Below are 24,196 nucleotides of genomic sequence, written 5' to 3' on the forward strand. Positions count from 1 at the left end.
CATGTGACAGTTTACAGCACCTGATTTTTTTCACATCCTGTTTCTGCTTTTTCCTAGTTGAGGGAACCGTACTGACTTCACTGTACTTTCACAACTCAAAGCTTGGGTTTCCAGAAACAGGAGGAGTAGATCAGTAAGCACGTACAAGAAATTCAGATAAGAATAATAAGGTCCAATATCCTTAATTACTCCACATGCTGTTCTCCACCTAGCCACAGGCAGGTTTTACAACACGAGACATCCTTTCTTTTATTTACAGCCATATCGTACTACCAGATGCTACATGAAAGAAAGCACTGAATACTGTTGATAGAAAAGTATGAAGATGTCCCTCATACTTTTTCATTTATATAAATTGTAATATCAGCATAAAAACGGAAGCCAGGTAGTAGCATACTCTTATCATACAGTGCTCAGAAAAGAGCTGCTGAGAAAAACCTTAGCAAGAGCTTGCTCTTTAGGCTTAAGCCAAACACTCCACAGAAAAGAAACAAAGAACAGCACAGTGGCTGCAGGGCCTACCCAAGTGTGACACTCTTGGGATACAAACATTACTTCAGTATTCTGCATTTGCTGACAGAGATTTTTATTTATTTATTTATTTTAAATCAAGTTTCTCCCAAAGAGTTTCAGTCCAGGTAAAGTGTGCAGTAAAGTGAGATGAGTAAGAATATGTACATGGTAAAAAACAGTGTAACAGAACATAGCTCTTCAAAGTTCCTAGAAATTGTTAAATATATAAAAAAAAGAACAAAACAGACCAGAAATTATAAAATGCTATACTAAGAATTAACGACAGCAATTGTCAGACTCACTTCCAACTATTATAAAAGATAGTTTTAAAGTCACTGATACTACATCTGGTCTTAAAAGACCAAGAGGTCTGTAGTCAGATGCTTATAGCACAGTATGTAATTCAGTGTTAGTAATAAAAGGCGTGATTCAGTTGAGCTGTTGCGACCATCTAGTGATAAAGTTGCTCTGCTTTACTGAATGATTACATGTTATCTGTAACAAAGCCTTCACTGAAATTATTTTCTAAACAGTAACCTCAACATTTAACTGGCAGCCTGTCCGATGATTAAGCTGGCAAGTCTTTCTGTATTTTACTAATAGTTATATTTATACATGCCAAAAGTGGAATTTGTATTAAAAGGTAGGATCAGTTTCACAAAAGAACTGTTCAGTAATACACTCCAATAATCAATCATAGCTCAGACCAGTATTGTTTAATTCACTTTCCCTTTCAGAAATGTGAAATTATTAGATGCTTAACACTGTAATTGCAGTTTAATTTGCATTTGATAGTAAATTATTGAAGAGCTGTATGGATATTTAGTTTCTTTAAAGTAAAATATCCAGAACTTCTCATATACATCCAGTTGGTTTAAAACAAACTGTGGAAAATTAGTGTCCTCCTGCTATTAAAAGGGTTTTAAATGTTACATGAGAAAAAAGAAGACAGAACTAATGGTTTAGTTTGGAGCTTCTGGTCACTCATGTGTGCTTGTTTGTACATAATCCCCTAACAGATACTATTGTCTAAGTCTTTTCCTTATTTCACAGCTGTGAATATAAAGAATCGAAACACTAATATTCAAATTCTCCTTGACACATTGTTACTACAGAGTTAATCCCATATAAAGGCGCCCTCCTAAAAAAACCCTGAAAATTTCCAGTGCTGACCTGCATCACTTTAGAAGTGGAGAAATTTGGGTAAGTTCATTCATTTAGTGAAACACTTCTTTCTTTGCTCAGCCAGTAGAACACTAAACAACTGGAGGGAAAGTCACCTCCTTCCATTTGTGGATTATATTCCAGTAATCATACACCTCACAGCACTAAAAAAATACCAAAAAAATTTTTATTTATAGTTTACCTTTAAGGAAACCTTATTCCTTCTATCTTTTGCCTTACTCAACTGGTAACCAGCTGTACAGGACAAATAAAAGAATTGTACACACGTGCTCGTCCCACGAGTCAATCAGCTTAGAAATTAGAAACAAAAATGTACTGAAAGTTTTAACAATCCAATGGCTTAACTAAATGAACCTTTGCCTCTAGTAAAGAGCACTCCATAATCCAGAAATGCAATCACACAGTCCAGTTCTACACTGATATTCATGCAGAAGATCCTTGCAAAAGAGAGCAAAACCTACTGACTTCAATTTAAATACACACACACACACAGACACATAAAAGAAGGGAAAAAAAAGTTGCTGGCAGCATTAAGGCCAAACAGAATGTTAATTGGCAGGTTTATTGGCATTTTGCAGTCATGACACAGAGGGAAAAGCCAAATTTCGCAAGCTGCTTTCCTATTCCACATCAGAGCCACGTGAGCAGTCACGTGGGGAAGGCAAATACGCACTGCAATTATGTATGTGGTGCTCTTTTCACCATGAGAAGCCATTAATATTTAAGACTTCCTGTTTTGGGAACAGTAATTTATTTTTAAACTAAGGAGAAAAAAACAACAAGCCACATGGGTTTTTCTCAAAAAGTTATTTAACTTTCCACTGCTTCTTCATCTTCTGAAGCATCTATATGTTCATATTGTCTCCAGGCCTTTAAATTGCATTTTTTGAGAATTGATCCTAGTTGTTTCCCAGGCCCCACTTCGTAAGTGTAAGGAAACTCTGTTCCTTGCTTTCTTTCATATACAGAATGCATGGTCTGTTCCCACATGACAGGGGAAACAACCTGCTTGACTAGTAGCTTTTTAATGTGATCTGAGTGCATGTACTTTTTGCTATCAACGTTAGAATAGACACAGATAAGTGGTTTCTGAATCTCAATGGATTTTAGGACTTCAGCCAGGGGCTCTACTGCTGGTTCCATAAGTCTTGTATGAAAAGCACCGCTGACTGGAAGCATTTTTGTACGTGTAAAATAATATTTTCGGGCATTCTCCTGCAAGTACTCCAAAGCCTACAAGAAAGAGAGAAGAGCAACAGTCTTACTTACATGACAAAGTTTTGCTCATTCACCCCACAAGAACAACCTTGCCAGTCTTACTGTGCTGAAAAAAAAAATCTTTTCCGCTACCCAACAACTAGGACAACTAGGCACAGACTGAAAAAACACCAAAAATCAAATACTTCTGCTTGGCCCAACTGAGGCTGTGCAGGTAAACAGCTGCACAGTATGACAAAAGCAGAGTTTTTTTTTTTTTTTTTTTTTTAAGAAACGTTAAATGCAATGAAACGGGTATTAATCCCCAAGTTATACCTGCATGTGTCCTGCAATGACTCTGCTGTCTGGGAACAAGTAGTTTGAAATCTCGCACACGGGGTTTTCTATGCCCAGCGACTTGCAGTGCTTACGAGCTTCCGAGCAGGCAAATTTGTAATTTGCCGCCGGGCTGCCAATAACCGATAACATCCCACTGGGAACCGCTTCCGAGGCCTTTTGCATGGCTTCGGCGCGCACTTTCACCGCATACAGCGCTAAAGAAGGAGAAAAAAAAAAGGAAGGAAGGAGGGGGGGGGAAGGCACAAGCAGGAAGGCCAGGTGAGCGCGGGTCTCGGCAAGCGCTTCTCGACGCACTCCGCAGCCGCGTGCAGGGAGGCGCCGGCGCGTCCCCTCCTTACGCGCCCCACGCGAGGGACACGCCGCGCGCAGGAGGGCGAGGAGAGCGCGGGAGCAAGAGCGGGACTAGCGCCTCTGCTCCCCGCCGCAGAAGGCGGGCTGGAGGGAAGGGGCGGCAGGGGCAGCGCGTCCCGCCGGCGTCTCCCCAGCACCTTGGGCGAAGTCCAGAGCTCCGGCGAACACCAGCGCCGCGAACTCGCCCACGCTGAACCCGGCGGCGGCCACGCAGCTCTCCAGCACCTGCACGGAGACAACGGGGCCCGGCTCAGGCCTCCCCCGAGGCGCGGCCCGGCCCCCGCCCGGCCCGGCCCGGCCCGCTCACGTTAGGCTGCCGGTGGCTGAGCCTCTCCACGGCGGCCAGGGAGGCGACGAAGACGGCGGGCTGGCAGTGGCGGGTGCGGTCCAGCTCGGCCCGCGGCCCCCGCAGGCACAGCGAGAGCAGGTCGTAGCCCAGCACCGTCTCGGCCACGTGGAACATGCGCCGCACGCTGGGGTAGCGCAGCAGCCCGCGGCCCATCCCCACGAACTGGCTGCCCTGCCCGGGGAACAGCAGCACCGTGCCCTCCCGCGGGGGCCGCCGCTGCTTCGCCGCCGCCGCCTCCCGCTCCGCGGCCCCCGCCGAGTTCCGCAGCAGGTCGCTCAGGCTCCCCGCCCGGTCCCCACCGTCGGCACGGCAGCTGCCCCGCCGCCTGAGTGCGCCGCGGAGGCCGCCGCGCCCGCTGCAGCCACCAAGCCGCCATGGCGCCGCGGCCCAGCCGCCCATGGCCGCCCGCCGCCGCGCCCCGCGTTGCCAGGGGAACCGCGCGGGCCCGGGCGCCGCCCGCCGCTCTGCCCCCCCGCGCTCCGGCCGCCGCCGCCGCCGCCGCCGCACGTGGCGCCCCCGCGGCCCCCGCCTCGCCGCGGCCCCGCCCCCGTCCCCGGCGCGGCGCCAGGCTCCGCCCCCGCCCGCGGCGGCCGCGTGCCCCGCCCCCCGGGCGGCCCCCGCCCCTGGGTCCCGCCGCCGCCCGCTCCGCCCCGCTCCGCCCCGCCCCGCCCCCGGCAGAGAGGCGCGACGGGCAGCGCGGCGCGGGAGCGCAGGTAACGGCCGGGCGCGCGGCGGCCTCGCGCCCCGGCGGGGGGAGCCGGGGGGGGGAGCGGCCCCGGCCCCGGCCCACCGGGCCGCGCTCGCAGCCCCGGCGGCGGCGGCGGCGGCGGCGGCGGCGGGATGGGCCGCAGGGAGCCGCAGAAGCGTTTGAGAGGGGACTTTCCGCGGGCTAACAGTGACGTGACTAACAGTGGTCTTATTTACTCTTAACTTTTGTATGTGTTATATAATGTATAAAAGTTCAGATTAAATCTGTGTGTATTTATATGTCATATATACATAGTTTATGCGCATGTATGTGCATAAATATATGTGTATGACATACATATATCAATATATAACATCCCACAAGAAAGAGCGGGGATGGGCTGCAAGCGCTAGGCATGGGATAGTAAACACTTTAGGCATATTCGGTTGTAGTTTTATATATATATACATATATAGGCATATGTGCATATACACACATACATATGCACACATATAAATGAGTATATATTATACATATATACATGTATTGTGTGTGTGTTTATACGTGTGTGTGTGTGTATATATATATATAAAATATTTCTGTTAGTGAAGTTTGGACTGGAACAGTTCGAACTCCGACAGAGAGAGAGGATTAATGCCAGGTGAGCCCACGAATTTAAAAGAAAGGAAGTAAAGCAGGGATTAACGGGATCACGGGGTCTCCGGGCCCGTGGATTTTGCGGTGTCCCGTTGCGGCAGGACCTGGGCACGCTTGCGGCCTCCCTCCTGGCGCCGAGGGTGCCTGCCGTCCCTCGACCCCGCGCCTTCTGCCGACGTCTCCCGTCGAGCAGTGGGTACTTCAGAAAGGTGCTTACCTGGAGGCGTTGTCCTTCAGCCTTCAGTGTCGCTGGAAGTTGCTCTTGCTCCTAGTCGGGCGCTCCCTTAGGGGTACAGGAACGGGCTCGCCTTTCCGTGTTTCCAGGTAATGCTTAAGAGACAACTTAGGGCCAAACGTAGCGTGTTAATTGCAGCCCCCAGTGCCGGGACTATTGAACGAAAAGTAAGAGTCGCCATGCCAAAGCTGGAGTTGTGCAATGGTTTTGCGGCACTTAGGGTTATAAAACAGTACCAAGCCGTGAGTCAGTCTTCACAGAGCAGTTTAATAAAAGAAACTGTATTAATCCAAGCCAGCAGAATAAAAAATGGATGAGAACAGCAAGAAATGCTGCTGGCTTTTCATTCAGGCCAACTCAAAAGGAGAGTGAATGAGAAAATACTATTAATTATTATTATTACTACTGTGTCAGAAGTTTGTCAGTCTGACGAGAGCCAGGCTGGACAGCATGTGGAGTAACACAGATGTTTTAAGAATAGGCACTGATGACATTTCCAGAGGGAGGACTGATGAGAAGAAAAGTCCACAGCAGGGCACAAGGTAGCTCTCTGGGACGGATGGTCAGAAGGATGTTTTGGCTTTAAGATGTGCCAACTGCCAAAGTTTTTATACCAGCATACATTGGAAGAGATCAAGCAGGAAACAACCATAACTTGGAACGATTTGGTTTTACATTTCTATTCACTGTATGTGAAGCTGGTCACTTCAGTAAATCATAGGTTTAATTGCTCAGGTTGCACACTGCTGTTTTAAAAGAAGTGTAACTGGGAGAGTGTGATTTATGATGTCTCTAAACATGATGAATATACTGATATTACATTATATCCTTAAAATAATACCATCAGTTTTATTTTTATTTATAAATACAATTATAAATATACACATTTTTGTTACATTTATATTGTATAAATAAAATCTATGTAAATACATATTATTTATAAATTCTATTTATAACAAGGATTTAAAAACTCCTGTATTTCTGAAAGATATACCTAATAATGTTATAGCTTTTTGTCAAGAATAATATAACAAAGATTAAGATTGCTTTTTTCAGGTAGCTGTATTCTGTGTTATGGACTGTTTCATAACTTTGTGTTCAGTGTCGCAGTTTCCCATGAGTTATAGAGCCACAGCAGACATGTAAATGGTTTATCAGTACAAATGAAATATGTATTCTTTTAATTCTTCTGACAGCTATCTGTGAAGAAGCCTTTTCTTCCTGGAAAATTACCATGGTGCCTCTCATACCTGGGTGGAAAATTATCTGCTCTCAAAAAATATACAGTAGAGGATGAGAGGGAGAGAGTATGTCTTGGAGACTCCCTTACTCTCCATTAGTGCTTTCTCAAGTTTCTACCTCAAAATGACCAGGACTAGCCATTCCCAAACTCCTTGGGTATTTTAGCCTTGCCAAGGTGTTTCCCTCCATGTTTTTTAATGCGATATCTACCATTTAAACCCCATGCAATGTGGTAGCCAGCACCGAGTTGCACAAGGAAGGGATTAGCTGGGTGTTTATCAGAACAGGGATAAAAAAGCCCATGCAAGGAAAGCAGCCGTCCTTTCTTTCCCTCTTCTTCCAGCAGCCTGAACGTTTTCCAGGGATACATGGGCTTGCGAGGGGGAAGGTCCCCGTCTTGCTTTCAGAGCCTGGCTCCCTAGCCCAGGAGGGCCTGGGGAAGCTAAGAGTGTTTTAGTTCATTTTTCACCCGGTTGAGGCAAACCCCCTCCACCTGCCATGCTGCATCTAGTCTCCTCCTGCACCTCGTTTTTGTGTGCCGTGAAGGGGGCACGAACAAGGAAAGCTTACGTCTGATTTTCTATGTGTTACACTTCCTCCTCCTGTTAGCTTATGTAGCTGGTGTCGTCCTTGTGGAAGCTGACTATTCTGAATACCCAGAGAAAGTACTTTAACATGTTTGTAACACAAACTGGCCTGCTGCAGCCCTCACACCGCACTGCTGAAATTGCCAGAGGTCAGACGGGGGCTAGGCAGATAGTGGGCCGCATGATGAAGGGAATGTTGCAGGGCAGAGATAGGAGGTGGAACCAGGAATGAGCAAGTTAAGTGAGTGTGGGGTGAAAAGATTTCCAACTGTGGTAGCTTTTGGGAGCAGTGTTAAGATTGCCTGCTGCAGGTGCCGTCCAGCACACACATCCAGGTTTCTGTAGTGGGGAAACTGGGGTGCAAGAACATTATGCAACTGGCTCTCGCCCTGAAACTGAGCTGGGTTGTGACTGGGAACATAGTAATTATTTGTAGCTTGAGTAACACAGATGCAGCCAGAGGCACTGGTGCAAATACTTGAAATTATTTGGTGGTAAGAAACGCAGCACTTGCTAAAAAGGCAGCACGCGCATCAAACAAAACAAACTAGTAAAGGAAAATGATTTATCTTAAAAGTCTGATATTTCCAAATGTAGCCCCTGCGCATTTGTAAGCCTCCAAAGCAAGCGGCTGAAGGATGCTGTGAGGTCCTTTCTGTTGTATCCTTTCATCCTTCCCATAACCTCAGCTGACTTAAGAGTAGCTTTGAACTTTCATTTGTCCCCAGATTTGCTTCTGAAATCATCAAAAAATTAAAGCCCTTAATTCCCTAGGTGGTTATAAACAATACCATAATATTACTCACTGCAAAAAAAATAATCTTAGTTGTCCCATCATCGTTAAACATACAAACTTACAAGCTTTACAGGCCTAAACCTATGAACCTAAACCTGTAATTAAAGTTACACTGGATAAAATACTCCACTAAAAGAAAGTCAGGGCTGTCAGTCTTTTATATACTCTTGTGACTACACTGCTTTCAAAAAAATGTCCTGGGCCTTAGTAAACAGCACTGAGTGAGCAGTAGGGTGAAGGCAAGGCTGGGTTGTGAGTCGGCATGTGGTGAAAGGTCGCAGCTGAAATGTATTTGCACAAGCTTTTCTGAGATCCAGGATGTATCAGGCAGGCCCCTAACTATTTTTCTCTTCTTGCTCTCTCACCCTCACGCTGAGATTTTATAGATTGCGTCTTTTCTTCTGAACATTTCTCATTACTTTTGTTGCTGACTTTTTAAGAGGAATCTCCAGTGCATCCTTGTCTTTTATTTTCTCTCTTGTGCAAGACCTGCAGCAAGTAGCCAGAGAAAGATGGACACATTAGTGCTGCTCTCTGAGTTAGCTTTGCCCCCCATTTTTAATAAGATATTGATACTATTATTTAATTTCTTGGGAATTAAATACAGGAATTCCCACTGCCAACAGCTGTTGTCTACTAAGCAGAGCCTGCCAGCATATTTTGATACTGCTGCATGCCTTTGTACGTGTGCCTCTACCGCTTTCTTCTTGGTACAATGCAAGAGATAGGACTTGCCAAGCATTGCAAAATACTGAGAAATACCACTGGAAAACAAGACTATATAATTAGTAGTAATAGTAGCCACAAGAATGGGATGTCAACATTCAGTTCAAGCCAGTGTGTCTAGTCTCTTCACTTTAATTTGTTCTCTTTTCCTGTTCATGCACAGCTTCAACGTCCTGTTCCCCTGCTTTTTGCCTTACCCAATTCTGTTTTCCTGCCTGATTTGCTTCATGCTGCTTCCAGTGTTCCTTCTCCAACATGCAGAGGGACAGACTCGCCTCTACGTCATTTATGTGCTAATGACTGCTACAGAAGAGTATTTTTTAGTATTTAGCACTTTCAGAGAGCAAAACACTTTCTGAAAAGACTTTCTTTCCTGGGGAGAAGTGCACAGAAGAAACAACACCTGACAAAGTCCAGTTGTTTAATACATACTAGAAACTACTCTGATGTGAGTATGTGCAAACAAAGCATAAAAAACAATAACCCAGTATAAACTAGATACCTGTCCCATCCTTTGGGTCCTTATGTTTTTTTTTTTTTTTTTTTTTTAATTTATCGGCATTTTACAGTGACAGTGACCAGCACGGGTAAAAACGGAGCCTAGCATCTGTCTGCAATGGCAGCAAAGGCAGCAGGGTGAAAAATGGCAAGGTCTTTTTTTTTTTTTTTTTTTTTTTAAAAAAGAGCTTAAAAAGCTTAGTTGCTTTAATTTGCTAAATTAATCCCTTGGGAATTGCCAGCTGAAGGTGGCCAGAGAGGCTCACTGTGCTGGGAGCTCCTGTTCCCCTTACACCTGGTGGTTCCTGCACATACACAGGATTTCCCCCTGATGCAAAGGCTGTGGTGCTGTCTGTGTTTGCGACAAGGAGCGGAGCTGGCTGCTCCCTCGGGAAAGTAACGCTGCAAACCTAGGCCGAGGGGAAGGCGGTCATTTCTCTGCGCCCCGGCCAAACAGAGCGCAGAAGAGCCGAGGCAGGACGCGCGGCAGCAGCAACTACAGTAACGAGCTCTGCAGCCTTCTGCCTCCCTCCCTCGCTGTCCTCCTTCCACCCCCAAGACCTAACAGATACCTTTCCAGAAGACCAGCGCTTTATCTTCCCTCCTCCTCTTCTCCCCGACCTCGGTTCAGTTTTTTCCTCTGCTTGTTCTTCTGTTCCCTTTTTGACTGTCCCATCACTTTGTTTGCTGTCTCTTCTTGTGCGTGCCTGCTCGCTCCCCTCCCGCGGCTCTCCCCAGGCAGGCCTGCTTGCCCCTTCTTGTTTATGCCTTGCGAGCCTGCGTGCTTTTCCAGTCCCTCCAGACTCTGTTTTGCCTTCAAAATCTCGCCCTGCTTCTATCACCAGGATTTCCTTTTGACCCCGTACAATCTGGCTTATGGTCTCAGCCACCAAAATCTCTTTTATGAACTGGGTGGCTGTAGGGACAGACCCCTGAGTAGAGAGACAAAAATCGCAATGTAAGAGGGCCTTCTTGCCGGCTGAGCTTGTACCTGATCTCCAAACAGAAATCCACAGCACCAGAGCGATTTCCTGCTGGTTTAAGTACAGCTGTTAAAAGTGTGATTTCCTTGTCTCCACTTCCTGCTTCCTCATCCCAGCAGACGTAACCACACCAGCAAAAGCTTTTAATCACAGGGCAAGGCAAGAGCTCCAGACACTTTCTTCTGACATGCTGGTTGCTCCAAAATGTGGCATTTGCTCCTGCTGCAGCTTTCACAGTTGCTTTTCCCCCTTTCTTTCACTGGGCTGTTGCAGTATCTTCTATGACTCCATCCTGCCCTCTCTCCCTGCTGCATAACAGAGGAACAGGAACTGGGTGTATCTGGCTACTCTATGTTTGAAAAATAAAGCGTTGTGGTTCTGCCCTTTCCATCATACCTCTAATCTGCTCACACTTTAGCAAGCTAAACACGGCTGCTCTGTAGCCTTTGGATTTTGGCCAGAAAGCTTGCTATGGAGATTGTTCCTGCTTTCTTGCTTACCCTTTTTACTGCAGCCTGTGCTCAAACTAAACCAGTTCAGCCTACCAGAACAAGGAACCTACTTAGTCCTGTTTCTGTAGGCAGATTTAACTGAGTACACTTCATGGGCTTGCCAGTCAAGATTGTGGCAATTGACTGAATACTTCATGAAGAAGCCACTGGCGTACCCACTTATCCACTGAGATCTCCTTCCTTGTTTAGCAAAACATCATTTCGGGGCCTATCCTCTCTGTACTGTTCTCTGAAGCGGCTTCTCAAATGTCTGTAACTTACCAGCTCAGTCTTACTAGCCACTGATCATCCTCCGCATCCTTTGAGGCTAAAAATGCATACAGGGTCTACGTAAATTATTTTGCTTGCAGGCAGGTAAGCACACGCTCTTTCCTTGCCCTTGACCATTCCACTGAGACCATGCCATTTTGGTGAATACAGCAATACAAATTTCTTAATGGAGTATACTGCACAAGGCTTAGAGGGAACTGAAGGCCTCCAAAAAAAAAAAAAAAAATGGTGATAGGTTCCTGCAGGCTGCAGTCTTAGTGACAAGACTAGGCTGTGGATCAGACCCTACATTTTTGTGTATTTTTAAAATCTGTGAAAAATTGATTTTTTTTGATTTTTTTAGCTTAATTTTAAAATCAATTTGCCAATCAACATGTTTGTGCTTGTTTCAGGTTCACCATCTCAATGGAGGCAGTACCAGGCTGGGTCCCAGCAGTGGGTTTCACACTCTTGCCCCACACAGGAGGATTCTTAGGAGGCAAGATAACCAAAAAGGAGATCCCAGTGTGGTATGAATCTCTACAGAAGCCATCCTGGCGTCCACCTAACTGGGTGTTTGCACCTGTTTGGGGAACTCTCTATACATCCATGGGGTATGCTTTTCACATTGTATTAAGGCACTTACCTTAAGTTGCTTATTGTACTGTGCTGGATCAGAAACTGTATTATTGTATTCCCGTGGCTCTCTATGTGTAAGAAACTGTGTCACGCTACCTGTTCAGCAGGTAGAAACATGTTTTGGGAGTTGTGCGTAGGTTTGATAGGACACTGCTTTGCATGTACATCAAAAGCAGGAGTTTGAAAAGCTGCCATTAATTACATTAATTAGCTTTCCTCATTCATTCTGAGGGGGAGACATGCCAAGTTGTGCAGGGATGGAGCCAGGCAGCCCTGAGATCTCTTCTACGTATGTCCCTTAGTAATTTTAAAATTAAAAAAAAAGGGGGATTGGGATGGAACTGTTCTGACAGAGCTCAGTTAAAAGCAGCCAAAATCAAAACAAATATATGAAATATATTTTGAAATAAAACTGCCAGGCTCTAAAACTCTAAATGTGTGAAACCAGTGCCTGCCTTATTTAACTAGTTTAAAATACTTGACAATACAGCGATTACTGTCAAATGAACAGGATATCATGAGGCCAAATACTATTCCTACAGGTAGCTTAAACATTTAATATTACTATATTCTGGCAGCTGTTACTTTTAATAAGATGTAGCAAAATCATTTATAGAGGTAGGTTGTCCTTGGAGATTGTTGTTGCATGTTTGTGCAGTTATAATATTCCTCACAGACTACTCCAGAATTAGCAGTTCCCCTCTCCCAACATAACATGTTTTTATTATTAACTCCTATTGAGCAGTGTCAGAGAGCGCAGTGGCACACTGCTATTAGATCCTGAACAGAGGCTGGTGCAGTGCCAAGCACAAAGTGGTGGTTTGTTTCCCTCCCACACTTCTTCATTAATACTGCTAAACCAATAGTAATTATTTTGGGGCCACAGTATGCATTTTATATCCTGCCACTGCCATTTCTTCCATTATGCCACTGCACTTTAAGTGATTCCTACCTCGTGTATAGCACTGGCTTAACCAAAGAAAGTTTCGGAGAGATCAACTCTTTTCCAAGTTGAGATTACATAGTCACCCTGCTGGTTATCTTAAATAGCGCAGTCTGATATAAAATACAGCAGTGATACAGTGTATCTGAAAACGTATCTGAATGCTAAAGTTTCTCTCCCACACTTTCTCTCCTCTTGGTTTCCTTGTCTTTCAAGAAAAGCTTTGTAGTTTCCGCAGCCTCATGTGCTGTGCCCCCTTTTCTGTCTGTAGTCTTTCTCCTCTTCTACAGAGTATTTTTTTTAAAAAATCTTCTTCCCTCTTGTATATTCAGGGAGTTAATACTGGAATCAGAGCACTGTTGTCCTATGATTCAAAAAAAGATGCCTTTTATCAATGAGACAAGAGCTCGTTGCCTTTCCTTGAAGGGTTTCCTTCACATTGCTCAGTTCATAATCCCCAGTGGCTATGGATTCCTCATCATAAACCTGGATATCAAGCTAAACATTTTAAAAATCCAGGTGTGACAACTGGTCATTTACTTTGACAGTATCACAATATCAGTGTATTCAGAGGTGGGTGCTCTAGGTTATGTACCGAATGTATAGAATCCGAGTCTTTTTCCTCAGTGCTTATAACCAGTCCTTTCCTTCTGTAAACCATCATGCACTCACATTCCTTGAAATGATCAAGACATCTCATTCCTTTAGAATCAATACATTAAAAGCAAGAAATAACTCAAAAATAATAAGCTTACATGATGGTCTTTCTGACATTTAGTTTCCTTAGCAGACTTGTACATCATGATCTTGTTCCGAAGTGAAAGTTAGATCTGTGAATAACCATAAGCACATACTGGAGCTCTTTAAATCACTTAGGAGCAGATTTGATGCCTTTTAGGAAGAGAAAATGTGAAGTTTCTCATCCTTTTTTCTTTCTTTCCCAAACCATCTACTTCGTGCAATCAAACTGCCAACGCTGTCTGGCTTAGTTCTTATGAAAGAAATGGTCAGGAAGCAATCTTGGGTCATCAACCAAGCCAAATGGGGGGAAAAAAATACTGTTTGCAGACACATGAGCGGAGACAAACTTATGCAAATATGCATACAGATGTTTGCTACTAGAACACAGAATGCTTAAAAACTGGCCTCCATCTTTGCTCCACCGTGACATCCGTCTGAGCCCCCTGCTGTCCAGCACAGTACAGAGTTCAGTTCACATTGCTACCAAGATGGAGTCTGTACTCTGGGTACAAATACTGAAACGTGGATATAATTCAGGATATTGGCATTTTATCCAGGGCAGTGTACGGTCTCTTGGAAGGGCTGGATAGTCATCTGGATTGAAATCTAGCTAATACCTAAAGTCAAAGTCAAATGAGCAGAACAAAACTGACTGCTCCCTGCTGTATTCAGGCTTCTTAAGTGCAAAAATAAACCTTGCCTTAGTAAACCTCTCAAGTACAAAGGATTCTCTTCTTCGGCAGCTTTTGTTCAGGGACCCCTCCAGTAGACTATCTGGTGGCATGAAGATCATCTGTTCAGAATCTTCCAACCTGGCTGGAAGATCCTTCAGTAGCCAGGATCCCATAGACAGGAAGAGTGCTCCTTGCTGTTATTTTTTTCCTTGGAAATCCTAAGATCTTTGTTCCCCTCATCTTTGTCTCCTCCCTTCCAAAATCTGATTATGGGATTCCTTATGCTCTAACACCGTCCACACCATACTTACCTGTTTTTGGGCTGCTACTCATTTTGCTCATTAGCACTTCAATTCCTGTTTCTCCCATATCTTCATTTCAACCATTTGAAAATCAGTTTCTTTCTATTCTAAAGCATCATCTGCCATTATTGAAATTACAGTTTCTTCACAATTTGGAGACTTACCTTTTCCATTCAAGCCCTAGACTTGCTTCAATTTCAATATGCCATTCTCTTTAAAGACTGAAATGCAGTATGTTATCTGCTTCTCTGCACCTAGAAATGAGAGCTCTAGATACACGGGGAACTCCTCTCTCCATACTGCTGTCTGCAGCATATGAGATCTTCTTTTCTAAATGCATTTAGACTTCTGACACTGAAATAATTTCATCTGACTAAGACTGCAGTTGCTTTCTAGCCAATGTGCAGAATTACATCTTACGTTTGCTTTCTTCAGATATGGCTCCTACCTGGTGTGGAAGGAACTGGGGGGCTTCAACGAAAAGTCTGTGGTTCCCCTGGGTCTGTATGCAGGGCAGCTGGCATTAAACTGGGCATGGACTCCCATATTTTTTGGAGCTCACAAAATGGGATGGGTAAGTGGAAAAACAAATTTCTTAAGCATAGACTTCTGCTTTTTTTTACAAGATGCTACGGTAAGTTTGGGGTTGTATTTTTTTCCCTCCTTGAAAATAATCCAGATTCATATTATTGGTATAGAATATGACTTGGCCAGTAGTTATCGAAAATCCTCTTCAATGCATGCTTGCAACTGCCTGAGAGAATTTACCTATCTAAAGCATCATTAAATGTTTAGATTTCAAGTAACTCTTTCTGTCACCTTTTGATAAGAGCTTTGTGCAACTAAAAGAGTAAACGCTTATGCTTTAGCAAAATTCCTAGGTACCTCTTCGGTAAATAGCTGCAATAAGAATGTTTCATAACATTACTCAGCTAATCGGTACCATATTAGATAAGACTAATTTTCTGTAGTCTGCAGAGAAAAAAAATAGCCTCCAGGATAAAAATTAACAATAAAAATAAAAATGATTTGCCTGGTCCACCAAATAAACAAGTAATGCTGTAACAGTGGAACACTTTGCAATCTGTCATTAATTCATCCATGCCACATCTCTACAGGCAGTATCAGACAGAAAGAGGGGAAGTTACCTAGCAAAGTGACTTGCTCAAAGTCATACAGGGGTGATAGTCTTCCTGCTGCCAGAAAAAAGGGGGTGGAAGGGGTTTTATTCTCCCTCCTCTGCTCCTAGATGGAGTTTTTGTGATCATTCTTGTGCCTGTTAGATCTTCCTGTGAGTCAACTCAACTCGCTAAGTCAGGCTAGCTTTGAGAGCAGGCAACAGCTCACAGAAGGATCCAGCAAGTGCCAGAGCCAATACAAACGACTTAGAAAGAGCCATATAAATCCTGTCTAGTCAAGAAAATGCAACAAGTAGAGTACTAATGACATTTCTGTGTTTCAGGGTTTGGTGACTCTCCTACTCACCACTGGTACAGCAACAGCTACAACTGCTTCCTGGTATAACATCAACAGAACAGCAGCGTATTTGATGGTTCCTTATTTAGCTTGGTTAACCATGGCTTCTGTGCTGAACTACCGTATCTGGAAGGACAATCGCAACAAGAAACAAGCTGAATAAAGAATTCTCTTAGGAGAGAGAGATCAGCCAAAAGATGTTTTTTAAAGTTTTCTAAAATCACCTTCCTGTGTTTTTAGCTGAACTACTTAATGCTATTAGGCAAAGTGACTGCTAATTACTATTTGACAGAGCAGTACTTGTTCAAAACAAATGTGTCTTTACTAGACAAGTCACAAAGTCACAAGGTGCATGCCTTGGTGAGTTTTATAGCACAATAGAAGATAGTGATTAAAAAAAATACTAGTTTTTCTATATTATACCATTACAGTTTGTATGACAACAGCATTTTAACTAAAAATGAGCACAAATTACAACTTCACTATGTTCAGAGGTAGAAGTCAACAATCAACAAACATAACTATGGCCTGAATCTTTTATATGTTTACCACTAGACAGTGCTTTAGTGTGGTGAAGTACTCATCCCGCTAGAGCTGCCAGGTATTTGTCCTTCAATCATTATATTCTGGAAATACTTAAGATCAAATCTTTTTCAGAATTTGTGCCTTCCCACTTTAAACCATAGTATAATCTAAAGGTCAGCTATATGTATTAAACTTCATATAACTTACTATATTTGCTTCTCTGTTTTTATTGCTTTTAAACAGTTTTAAAGAGAAAGCTGCTAATGGCAGCAGGATGCTGTAGCCTTGAAGATAGCCCCTTCATCTCCTCTCACCATTGCAGTAAGCAAGACAAAAAAGGAAAAAAAAACAAAAAAAAAAAAAAAAACAAAAAAGGAAAAAAAAAAAAACAAAAAAGAAAAACCCACAGTAGATTTGATGCACACAGCCAGAAACGGAGAGCATCCCAATACTCAGTACCCCTCAGAACACTCCTCTGAGTTACTGCCAGCAGCACTAGCCCAGCAGTAGGATGGAGGCACCTGCCTGGACCCTCAGCACAGCACCAGATCACCACAAAACCTGCAGCATGGAGGCAGCTGCCAGGCCACAGATGGGTCTGCTGCCCATTTCCAAATACAGCAGTGCCTGCATGGGCCCTGCAGCTACCATGGCATCTCTCACCTGTGCCTTCTCACTTCAGATGCTTAAAAACAGAAACACAAGTTTCTTCTCTTCAGGGTTATGGCAGCCAATGTTATGACACAGGCTGAACTAAGCATCCTGGATCTTGCTGCTGCTGTCCTATTAAATATTTTTTTTGTCTAAGGGTGTAAGAAGAACTATTTTTGCCCACAGCTTGTGGTCCACTGCAGATATGCTGCTTTAAGTCATTCTCCTGGTTTGCTACATCCGACATCCTTGTTCCCTTTGTGATAGGGAAAGCTTTGCCTTTTCTCTAGGCCCACAGTCACTTTGTTATTGCTTTCCAGTTACTTTGCAGGCAGGTTACCTGAAATGCCTTTTACTCTCCTAGAAACCAGAAAGAGACCTGCTGAGCAGCCCATACGTCCTCTTATGTCTAGTCTCAAGCACTTATTACTATATTCTGCATCACAGCTGAATGGTTTTCTGTAGAAAGGTAGAATAGTCACACCATCTACAGCAAGTGTTAACCTGTTTCTTTAACCGCAATTTAAATTAGGAGTCTAAAAGTTCTGACTCATGAACAGGAGACTTGAATATGGCTTTTGGTGCTGCTTCTGGCTGTGCAGTCCACCTCTCTTCTGCCCCATCTATGCAGTGACTGAACCTTCACAAGACTTCCCCCGCCCCAGCTCATTTCACTAAGTGAAAATAAGTAGATGCCTGCAGAAGATAATTTTAAAGTACTCATATTAAGTGCCTGAATTAGCCTAAAACATCCCTCTCCCCTCCTGAGCACATGAAGGATAACTCATTGCATACTAGAAGCAAGGTTTAGAACATTTACAGTTTTATATTTGCATCTTGCTCTAAAGCAGATTGATTGCTGCAACCATCTAGAAAAAAAAATACTGCCTATTTAATGGACAACAGAAATTTTGTAACTTCTGCGTACACAGCAGTTTTAGACGATATTTATGTTACTTTATAAATTTACTCTCATTTGAGGAGGGAGGGGAGATTAGAGATGATTTATTTTAAATCCCAACCCATTTGTCCTAGGCGCTAACATTTTATTGAAAAATGAAAAGAGCCATCAAATCTTCCATCTCCTTAGCCTGGTAGTTCACTGCACTGAAATACTGTATTATTCTCTTAGCAAAAGCAGTTATCTGACCTGAGTCTGTAAAGTATTTTATTTAATGAAGTTAGTTTGCTTTCCTCCTTAAAGATACTTCACCTTTGTGTAGGCAGAAGGGAATGAGATACCCAACAGTTAACAAATCTGTCTTTCCCACCTTGTTTTAGCATTTGCTAAATCAGAGAACTCAGAACTATCACACTACAACAGAATGCTAACTTCAATCACCAAATGACTTTACATGCAGATTTCAGCAACTGATGAGTAGGTTTTGCAGGAGTATCAGGACTTTAACTAAATACCTTTTTTGCAATCAAGCTTTATGTATTTGATTCATGCTGAACTTAACACATGCAACCTTAAAATACCTTGGTTCACCTCAACCTATGCACTAAAATATTTTTAGATCTTTGTGTAACAAAAGTTTTTTTTTTTTTTTTTTTTTTTTAAAGCAAACTAACTCCAAAATGATTCAGTAAATTATAATTTTAATAGAGAGAAGCTGTACAATGTTTCCCAGCAAGCATGAGTTAGGCTACCTGAGAAACATATCAAATGTTCCAGTTACCATTCTATTTTCTGGACTCCCATATTCAATAAAACAAGACATTTGGTCAACAGAAATTGATGATATAAAACTAAGCAAGACAAGGGAAATACAGAGAAAATGATTATGTATGGTATACACGTATTCTTCTGATACGACAGTTTTTTTTTCCTGGGTTACCAGTATAGGAAGATACTTGCGTAAGCAGCTCATAGAACTGACATAAATATTGCTGTTAAGCTTATCTTGTAAAGTAAATTATTAATGGAGTCAGGCCTCCTGTGCCTAGACGATACATGTCACATGGCAGTTGTCTAGTTCGTCCAGAAACAGGGTGCTGAAGACATCATTAAAAAACGTAGGGTGGTACTTGCAGGCTCTATCACAGTCAGGATTAAAGTTCACCTCCAGAATCTGAGGCTGCATAATTCTTTTCCCTGGAAGGGAGAACACAAACATTGCCTTTTTAATACAAGCTGTATTTACATCCTGAATCACTACTTGTCTTTAAGTCGGAGAGCCTGTAAAATGGCTGAAAACAGCCATCTTTTATGACCCAAGTGAGTGAGTTTTTTATTTGTTTTAGTATGTTTGCTTTTGTGGTGAAGGAGGTTTTGTCTACCACTGTTACCCAGAAAAGAACATATCCAACAGATTCTGCAATCACTACACTAATCCAAGGCCTCATTTAGAATGAGAATTTGCAGCTATGCGATATCCATACAACCGTCTTACTTGATGTAATCTGAAACATCTTTCAGAAAAGGTTTCCTCTTCCTTTCATGTTTTGGGTTCCAAACTTCCTTTCTTAAAACTGTTACATATCTACCTTTCTAGTTCTAGCAGTCCTGGTTCCTTTAAACTCCAACAAGTATGTCCCACCTGCCACTTCATCTTACTCCTAGAAGGAAGTCAGAAAGTTTAACTTTCTTGTAAAACTTGATCAGTGCAATTCAGACAGGAATCGAATGTATTCTGTGCAAAGACAAACAAGAGATTTTATTTACTGCCTGGTACTGAGACCACAGCTGAGGGTACTAACTTCTGGTATGTTGGTAAGCCGTGCTCTGCTCTGCAGAGCAGCAGCTAACCCATTTGTCCATAGGCTGACTACAGGATTACAGTCATGACATTGGCATCCATGCCCCCTGCGCTTCTGGGTGAAAAATGATAGATGCCTTGAAGATCTTGAAAAGGCTGGACACTTACACAGCTCCTGTTCAGCCAGGGCTGCAAGGTGAGCTTGCTCCTTTTACTACAATCCTTCTCTTGGAATTAATATTGCCGAATTGCTTTGGTCTACCTCTCCCATTCAAGACAACCTCAGGAGAGGTAACTATCTAGCTCACAGAGCATCCAATGTGGATGTAGCAGACACATTCAAACCTTTGCTCCACCTCATCTGGATAGGAGAGACTCAATTCTTTACCCCCTGTTTCTCAAGGGAGTATGCCAGTCACTCCACCACTACCTACTCTAAGATGAGACTCTTGCGATCTCCTACTGCAGTCCCCTCGCTCCATGAAAGTGATTCAGTAGTTACACAATCAACCTCAGGCAGCACCCAACCAACACACAGCATCTAGCCACTACCTCAAGCAATCACAGGTACAAGGAATGAACTTCTCTCACATCCTGCGCACCACAGGAAAAGAGTGCACTCAGTTCTGTTGAATATTGCCCCGGAAGTCCTCGTGTCTCAAGTCTCTGCTGCTTTCTACCTACAAGAGGTAGATGATTGGCCTGGGCCATGCTTACACTACATTTTTGAGCCTCCCGGTAAGAAATAATTCACCTCAACTTGCAAATTTTGTTACCAGTTCTCCAAGACTTTGGTTGGAAGAAAGGCTCTAGGTTAGCCATGCTGTGGCACTAATATGAAAGCAGCTTCACATACACCTTCTCGCACAGACTTTGCCACATGTAAACCTGGCAACAACTGAGTGACAGTCCTCAGTGACAGAACATCAACAGCACTGAAATGGTGAACCTGGTCCCTTGCCTGCTTTAATAAGCAGCTATGCCTTCTGAAGGCACCAGCCCAAGCCAGAGTTTAGTAAGACAGTAAGATGTCTTTGAAGTTTTTGTAAAGAGACAGACATTTCAGACCTTCTCTCCCCATAAACTGGAAAGGAAATCTGCTGTTGTAAGAGTGACAAGACTGTTGTACTGCTGCCTTGATTGTTTGCCAAGAATGGCAATTGCAGGGGCACAAGGCAGGCAAGGACACGACTGAGTGCACTTAGCAGCTCCCCTCACATTGTTATTAAGCTGTGCAGCAGATTCTAATCCCACAACTCTGCAACTCCAGACATGCTTTGATGTCAGGGGGAGGCACTGAGATCACACAGCTCACTGCTTGAAAAACAGCAAGAATTCAGGCAAGAGGTAAGATTCAAAAAAAGGTATGGAAATAAAATGAATGCAGTGTTCAAGGAAAGAGGTGTCTCACCATCTCTGCTGGTGTCCCATTTAAGCATCAAGTCAATGGCATATATTGCTCTTGATGATGGATAATCACAGATTCCAAGAGGTGCAGGTTTAGCTGAAGCAACTTGAAACAATTCAGCAAATGCCTTAAAAATATCTGCCTAAAGAGAGGAAAAGATATCTGAATGAGATACAGAAGTTCCATAAAAGCAACAAATGTTTATCATTTCATTCACGAAGCTTTTTAAAGTGCTTGCATAAATTACACTAGCCAACAGATGAAAATCCACCCAGCATCAGCTCCAAAGTGTGCATTTAGACAAAGACCAACACTCTGGAAGTGCTTAGCACTAGGCAACATTCACGGTTTTCTTTTTTTTTTTTTTTGAAGAATACAAATACTACAGAAATGCTGAAAATAGGGCATTTAATATTAGAATTAAATCCCTTCTCAGGCATTATGTACAGTATTACACTTATGCATAGAGGAGAGGGAAAACTCAGAAGAGTTTTGTGAATACCGGCAGTGTGGCTCCAAAGTTTCGACTTTTTTTGCCTCTTAATTACATTACAATACAAAACAAAGCTCAAAAGCAAAGAAAAATCTTCTACCCAGCTAGCCTCTCCTAAAAAGGTTATTGATGGTGGTAAGGACATGGAGAGTTTAAGGAGATATTACACTGGTATTTCCAGAAACAATCAGATATCCAGTATGAAGGGAAATAAGACTGAAAGAATGTCCAGGGGCAATTTTTAGCATGAAGTCTATACTGAAGTGAACTGTTCTATCTGCAAATGGAAAAGTGGTGTAATTCTTAGTATACTGTACACAGTACATCTTTGGGTAGCCTGCAAGTCTGGCTTTTATCCTTTGCCCCCATGTCTACCCTTCTACTGCTTGTAAAAACTTAAATCTAATGCTGCAACACCTGTTGTGCTCTGGGTGTCTTTTCTGGGATATGGACTTGCAGCTAAAACCAATACAAATTGATTTATGGTAGTCTACCCACAGCTGAGCAATTTATTTACTTTTGAAAGCATAGGCAGAAATAAGTGCTCTTTTATCATTCCTTCTGCATGTTCTGGTTCCTAATAAAGAGGCAAGAATTCAACAGTTCTGTGTGCATTTCTGAATCATTTCTTTGCATTCAGTTTTTTCTTTCAAGAATTACTGAAGAGCAGAGAGAGAGTAATCATCTGCCTTCCAGTATAAATTATTGAACTTCTTTGACATAAAATATGCCTTTGTATTAGAGAACCATCTGTTTTGATGTAACAGTCATTAAGGCAGCGACAGGGCTCAGGTCAACTCTCCAAGAGAAAGAGGTTGGGGCAGCACCTAGAAATTCTGCATTCCCAAAGTCAGAATTTAACAAATAGGGACCAGGTTCCGGACTTGAGAGTTCAAAGATATTACACTGGTGGTATAGTAACCCCCCCCTCCCCCATCCCCACCACAGGAGACAGCTGATCTTTTGTTATCTTTTAAATAGGCTGCAGTGTGCAAATGCAGCCTTTGCACTCTCACGTGCCAGCGTAAGCCCTGAAGCGCAGGAGCCCTTGAGGAGTAAGCCAGTGTGCTTATTTCTATCAGTCACTTTAGCACAGTTAGGCACATCCTGAGAAATAACGATTACACAGATGCTTTACAGGAGAAAGATGAATTGCTGACTTACTTGTACTGTTGTCCATGGATATTCTGGATACTGTTTTTCAAACAGAGGAACAAATTCTTCACAATGTACCTAAAACAGTTTAGTAACAAACATTACTCAGTCATTCCCAACCAAAGCAAACATCAAACTGTTTTTGCAGGTAGAGAAATAGAGAATTTGACAGCTCTGGAACCCCTTCCTTGTTCTAGAGTTTCTTACTATAAAAAAAATACACTAAAGTCTTTGAAAACGATTAGCTGCCATTTTAATAATTCTTTTATTGATTTCTATCAACATGGGTTGATGAAGACGTAAATTTGTATCATAGGTGATTAGGGGTCCACAGGAGAAGCAGTCCAGGAAAATATTTGCTCAGGGTACTTTCAACACGCTGAGTGTTTATTTAAGTAAATATAAATTAGATTATAGGGCAACAACCACAGAGGCAGCAGTGGAAGATTATTTAACAATGGAAAGACAGGGAAATGTTTTGGATCATTTGCTTACCTGTTTTAGTATTACACCAGGAGCATAGTTCATGACAGTGAAATGCTTCTCGTAGTCATGCAAATCATCAAGCGAAAATGCCCTAGCCAATAAAAACAATTCCTTAATTTCTAAGGCATCAGAATTAATTATAAGACCCTTCAGCCCAAGGAGGAGAAGAAAGTAATTACCGATTTGAAAAGCGCAGCCAAAATACATCATAGACATACAGCTTGAGTGGTTTTATGGACCGTAACAATACAATGTAACGGATGTCAAATTTAACCATTCCCACATCATCTCGGTGAAACAAGACTGGATTCTCAATATATTTGCACACTACCTACAATAAAAAATAAAAACTCCTACAGTTAATATAATTCAACCTAAATGAAAATAAAGTGTCACTAGATTTAACGTATCTCTGTATATATTTCAGCTTTGCTTCAGAAATGTGTATGAATACATGACATTATGCAAAGAGATAACCTTTTATCAAAGTCCTTTGGTGCTGAGGTGAGGAAGATGGAAGGCCAGAACACCCTCATTTTTAAAATCACAATAAGGTCACAGAAGTTACATACAAAATTAACTTTGTTTTGAACTAGAACTGAGAGGCACCTCTGTGCATTTCCACATTCCAGAAAATGCATGCAGTCCAACATCAGCAGAAATGCCGCTTAGGTGATAGTATGATATATGTCTGCATATTGCAGATGCCCTAAAAAAGACTCCATGATTCATCACTGCTGGCAAAAGCAATGCTCTGTGCCACTGAGCAGAGCTGTGATCAGTAATAATGATCAACTTGGGGATAGAAGCAATAATGTTGTGAAACGTACTGCCAACAGTAACTACAGGATAACGTGAACTTATCTTCCACTG

General features: G+C 42.8%; 3 protein-coding genes across 5 annotated transcripts in view; 1 reads left to right on the forward strand and 2 right to left on the reverse strand.

Moving 5' to 3' along the window:
• Positions 1-1,850: 1,850 nt before the first annotated feature.
• Positions 1,851-4,354, reverse strand: MCAT (malonyl-CoA-acyl carrier protein transacylase). Its single transcript, XM_062592260.1, has 4 exons — positions 3,914-4,354; positions 3,744-3,831; positions 3,232-3,449; positions 1,851-2,931 (listed from the first exon to the last, which is right to left on the reverse strand). Exons 1-4 carry the CDS (start codon positions 4,352-4,354, stop codon positions 2,509-2,511), a joined length of 1,170 nt encoding a protein of 389 aa, XP_062448244.1. The 3' UTR covers positions 1,851-2,508.
• Positions 4,355-4,590: 236 nt separating this feature from the next.
• On the forward strand, positions 4,591-16,634 carry TSPO (translocator protein). Its single transcript, XM_062592318.1, has 4 exons — positions 4,591-4,668; positions 11,542-11,742; positions 14,863-15,001; positions 15,890-16,634. Exons 2-4 carry the CDS (start codon positions 11,555-11,557, stop codon positions 16,064-16,066), a joined length of 504 nt encoding a protein of 167 aa, XP_062448302.1. The 5' UTR covers positions 4,591-4,668; positions 11,542-11,554; the 3' UTR covers positions 16,067-16,634.
• A 2,030-nt stretch (positions 16,635-18,664) lies between these two features.
• Positions 18,665-24,196, reverse strand: part of TTLL12 (tubulin tyrosine ligase like 12) — a 29,877-nt gene continuing 24,345 nt past the window's right edge. For all 3 annotated transcript variants that reach the window (XM_062592295.1, XM_062592304.1, XM_062592285.1), the window contains 5 exons: positions 23,503-23,654; positions 23,333-23,414; positions 22,847-22,915; positions 21,193-21,331; positions 18,665-19,177 (listed from right to left, as the gene is read on the reverse strand). In XM_062592295.1, coding sequence (XP_062448279.1) covers positions 19,026-19,177; positions 21,193-21,331; positions 22,847-22,915; positions 23,333-23,414; positions 23,503-23,654 — 594 coding nt within the window. In that variant the 3' untranslated portion in view covers positions 18,665-19,025. The remainder of the gene's footprint in view (positions 19,178-21,192; positions 21,332-22,846; positions 22,916-23,332; positions 23,415-23,502; positions 23,655-24,196) is intronic.

Source organism: Rhea pennata, chromosome 1 (assembly GCF_028389875.1).
Source record: "Rhea pennata isolate bPtePen1 chromosome 1, bPtePen1.pri, whole genome shotgun sequence".
In the NCBI taxonomy this organism is placed as follows: Eukaryota; Metazoa; Chordata; class Aves; order Rheiformes; family Rheidae; genus Rhea; species Rhea pennata.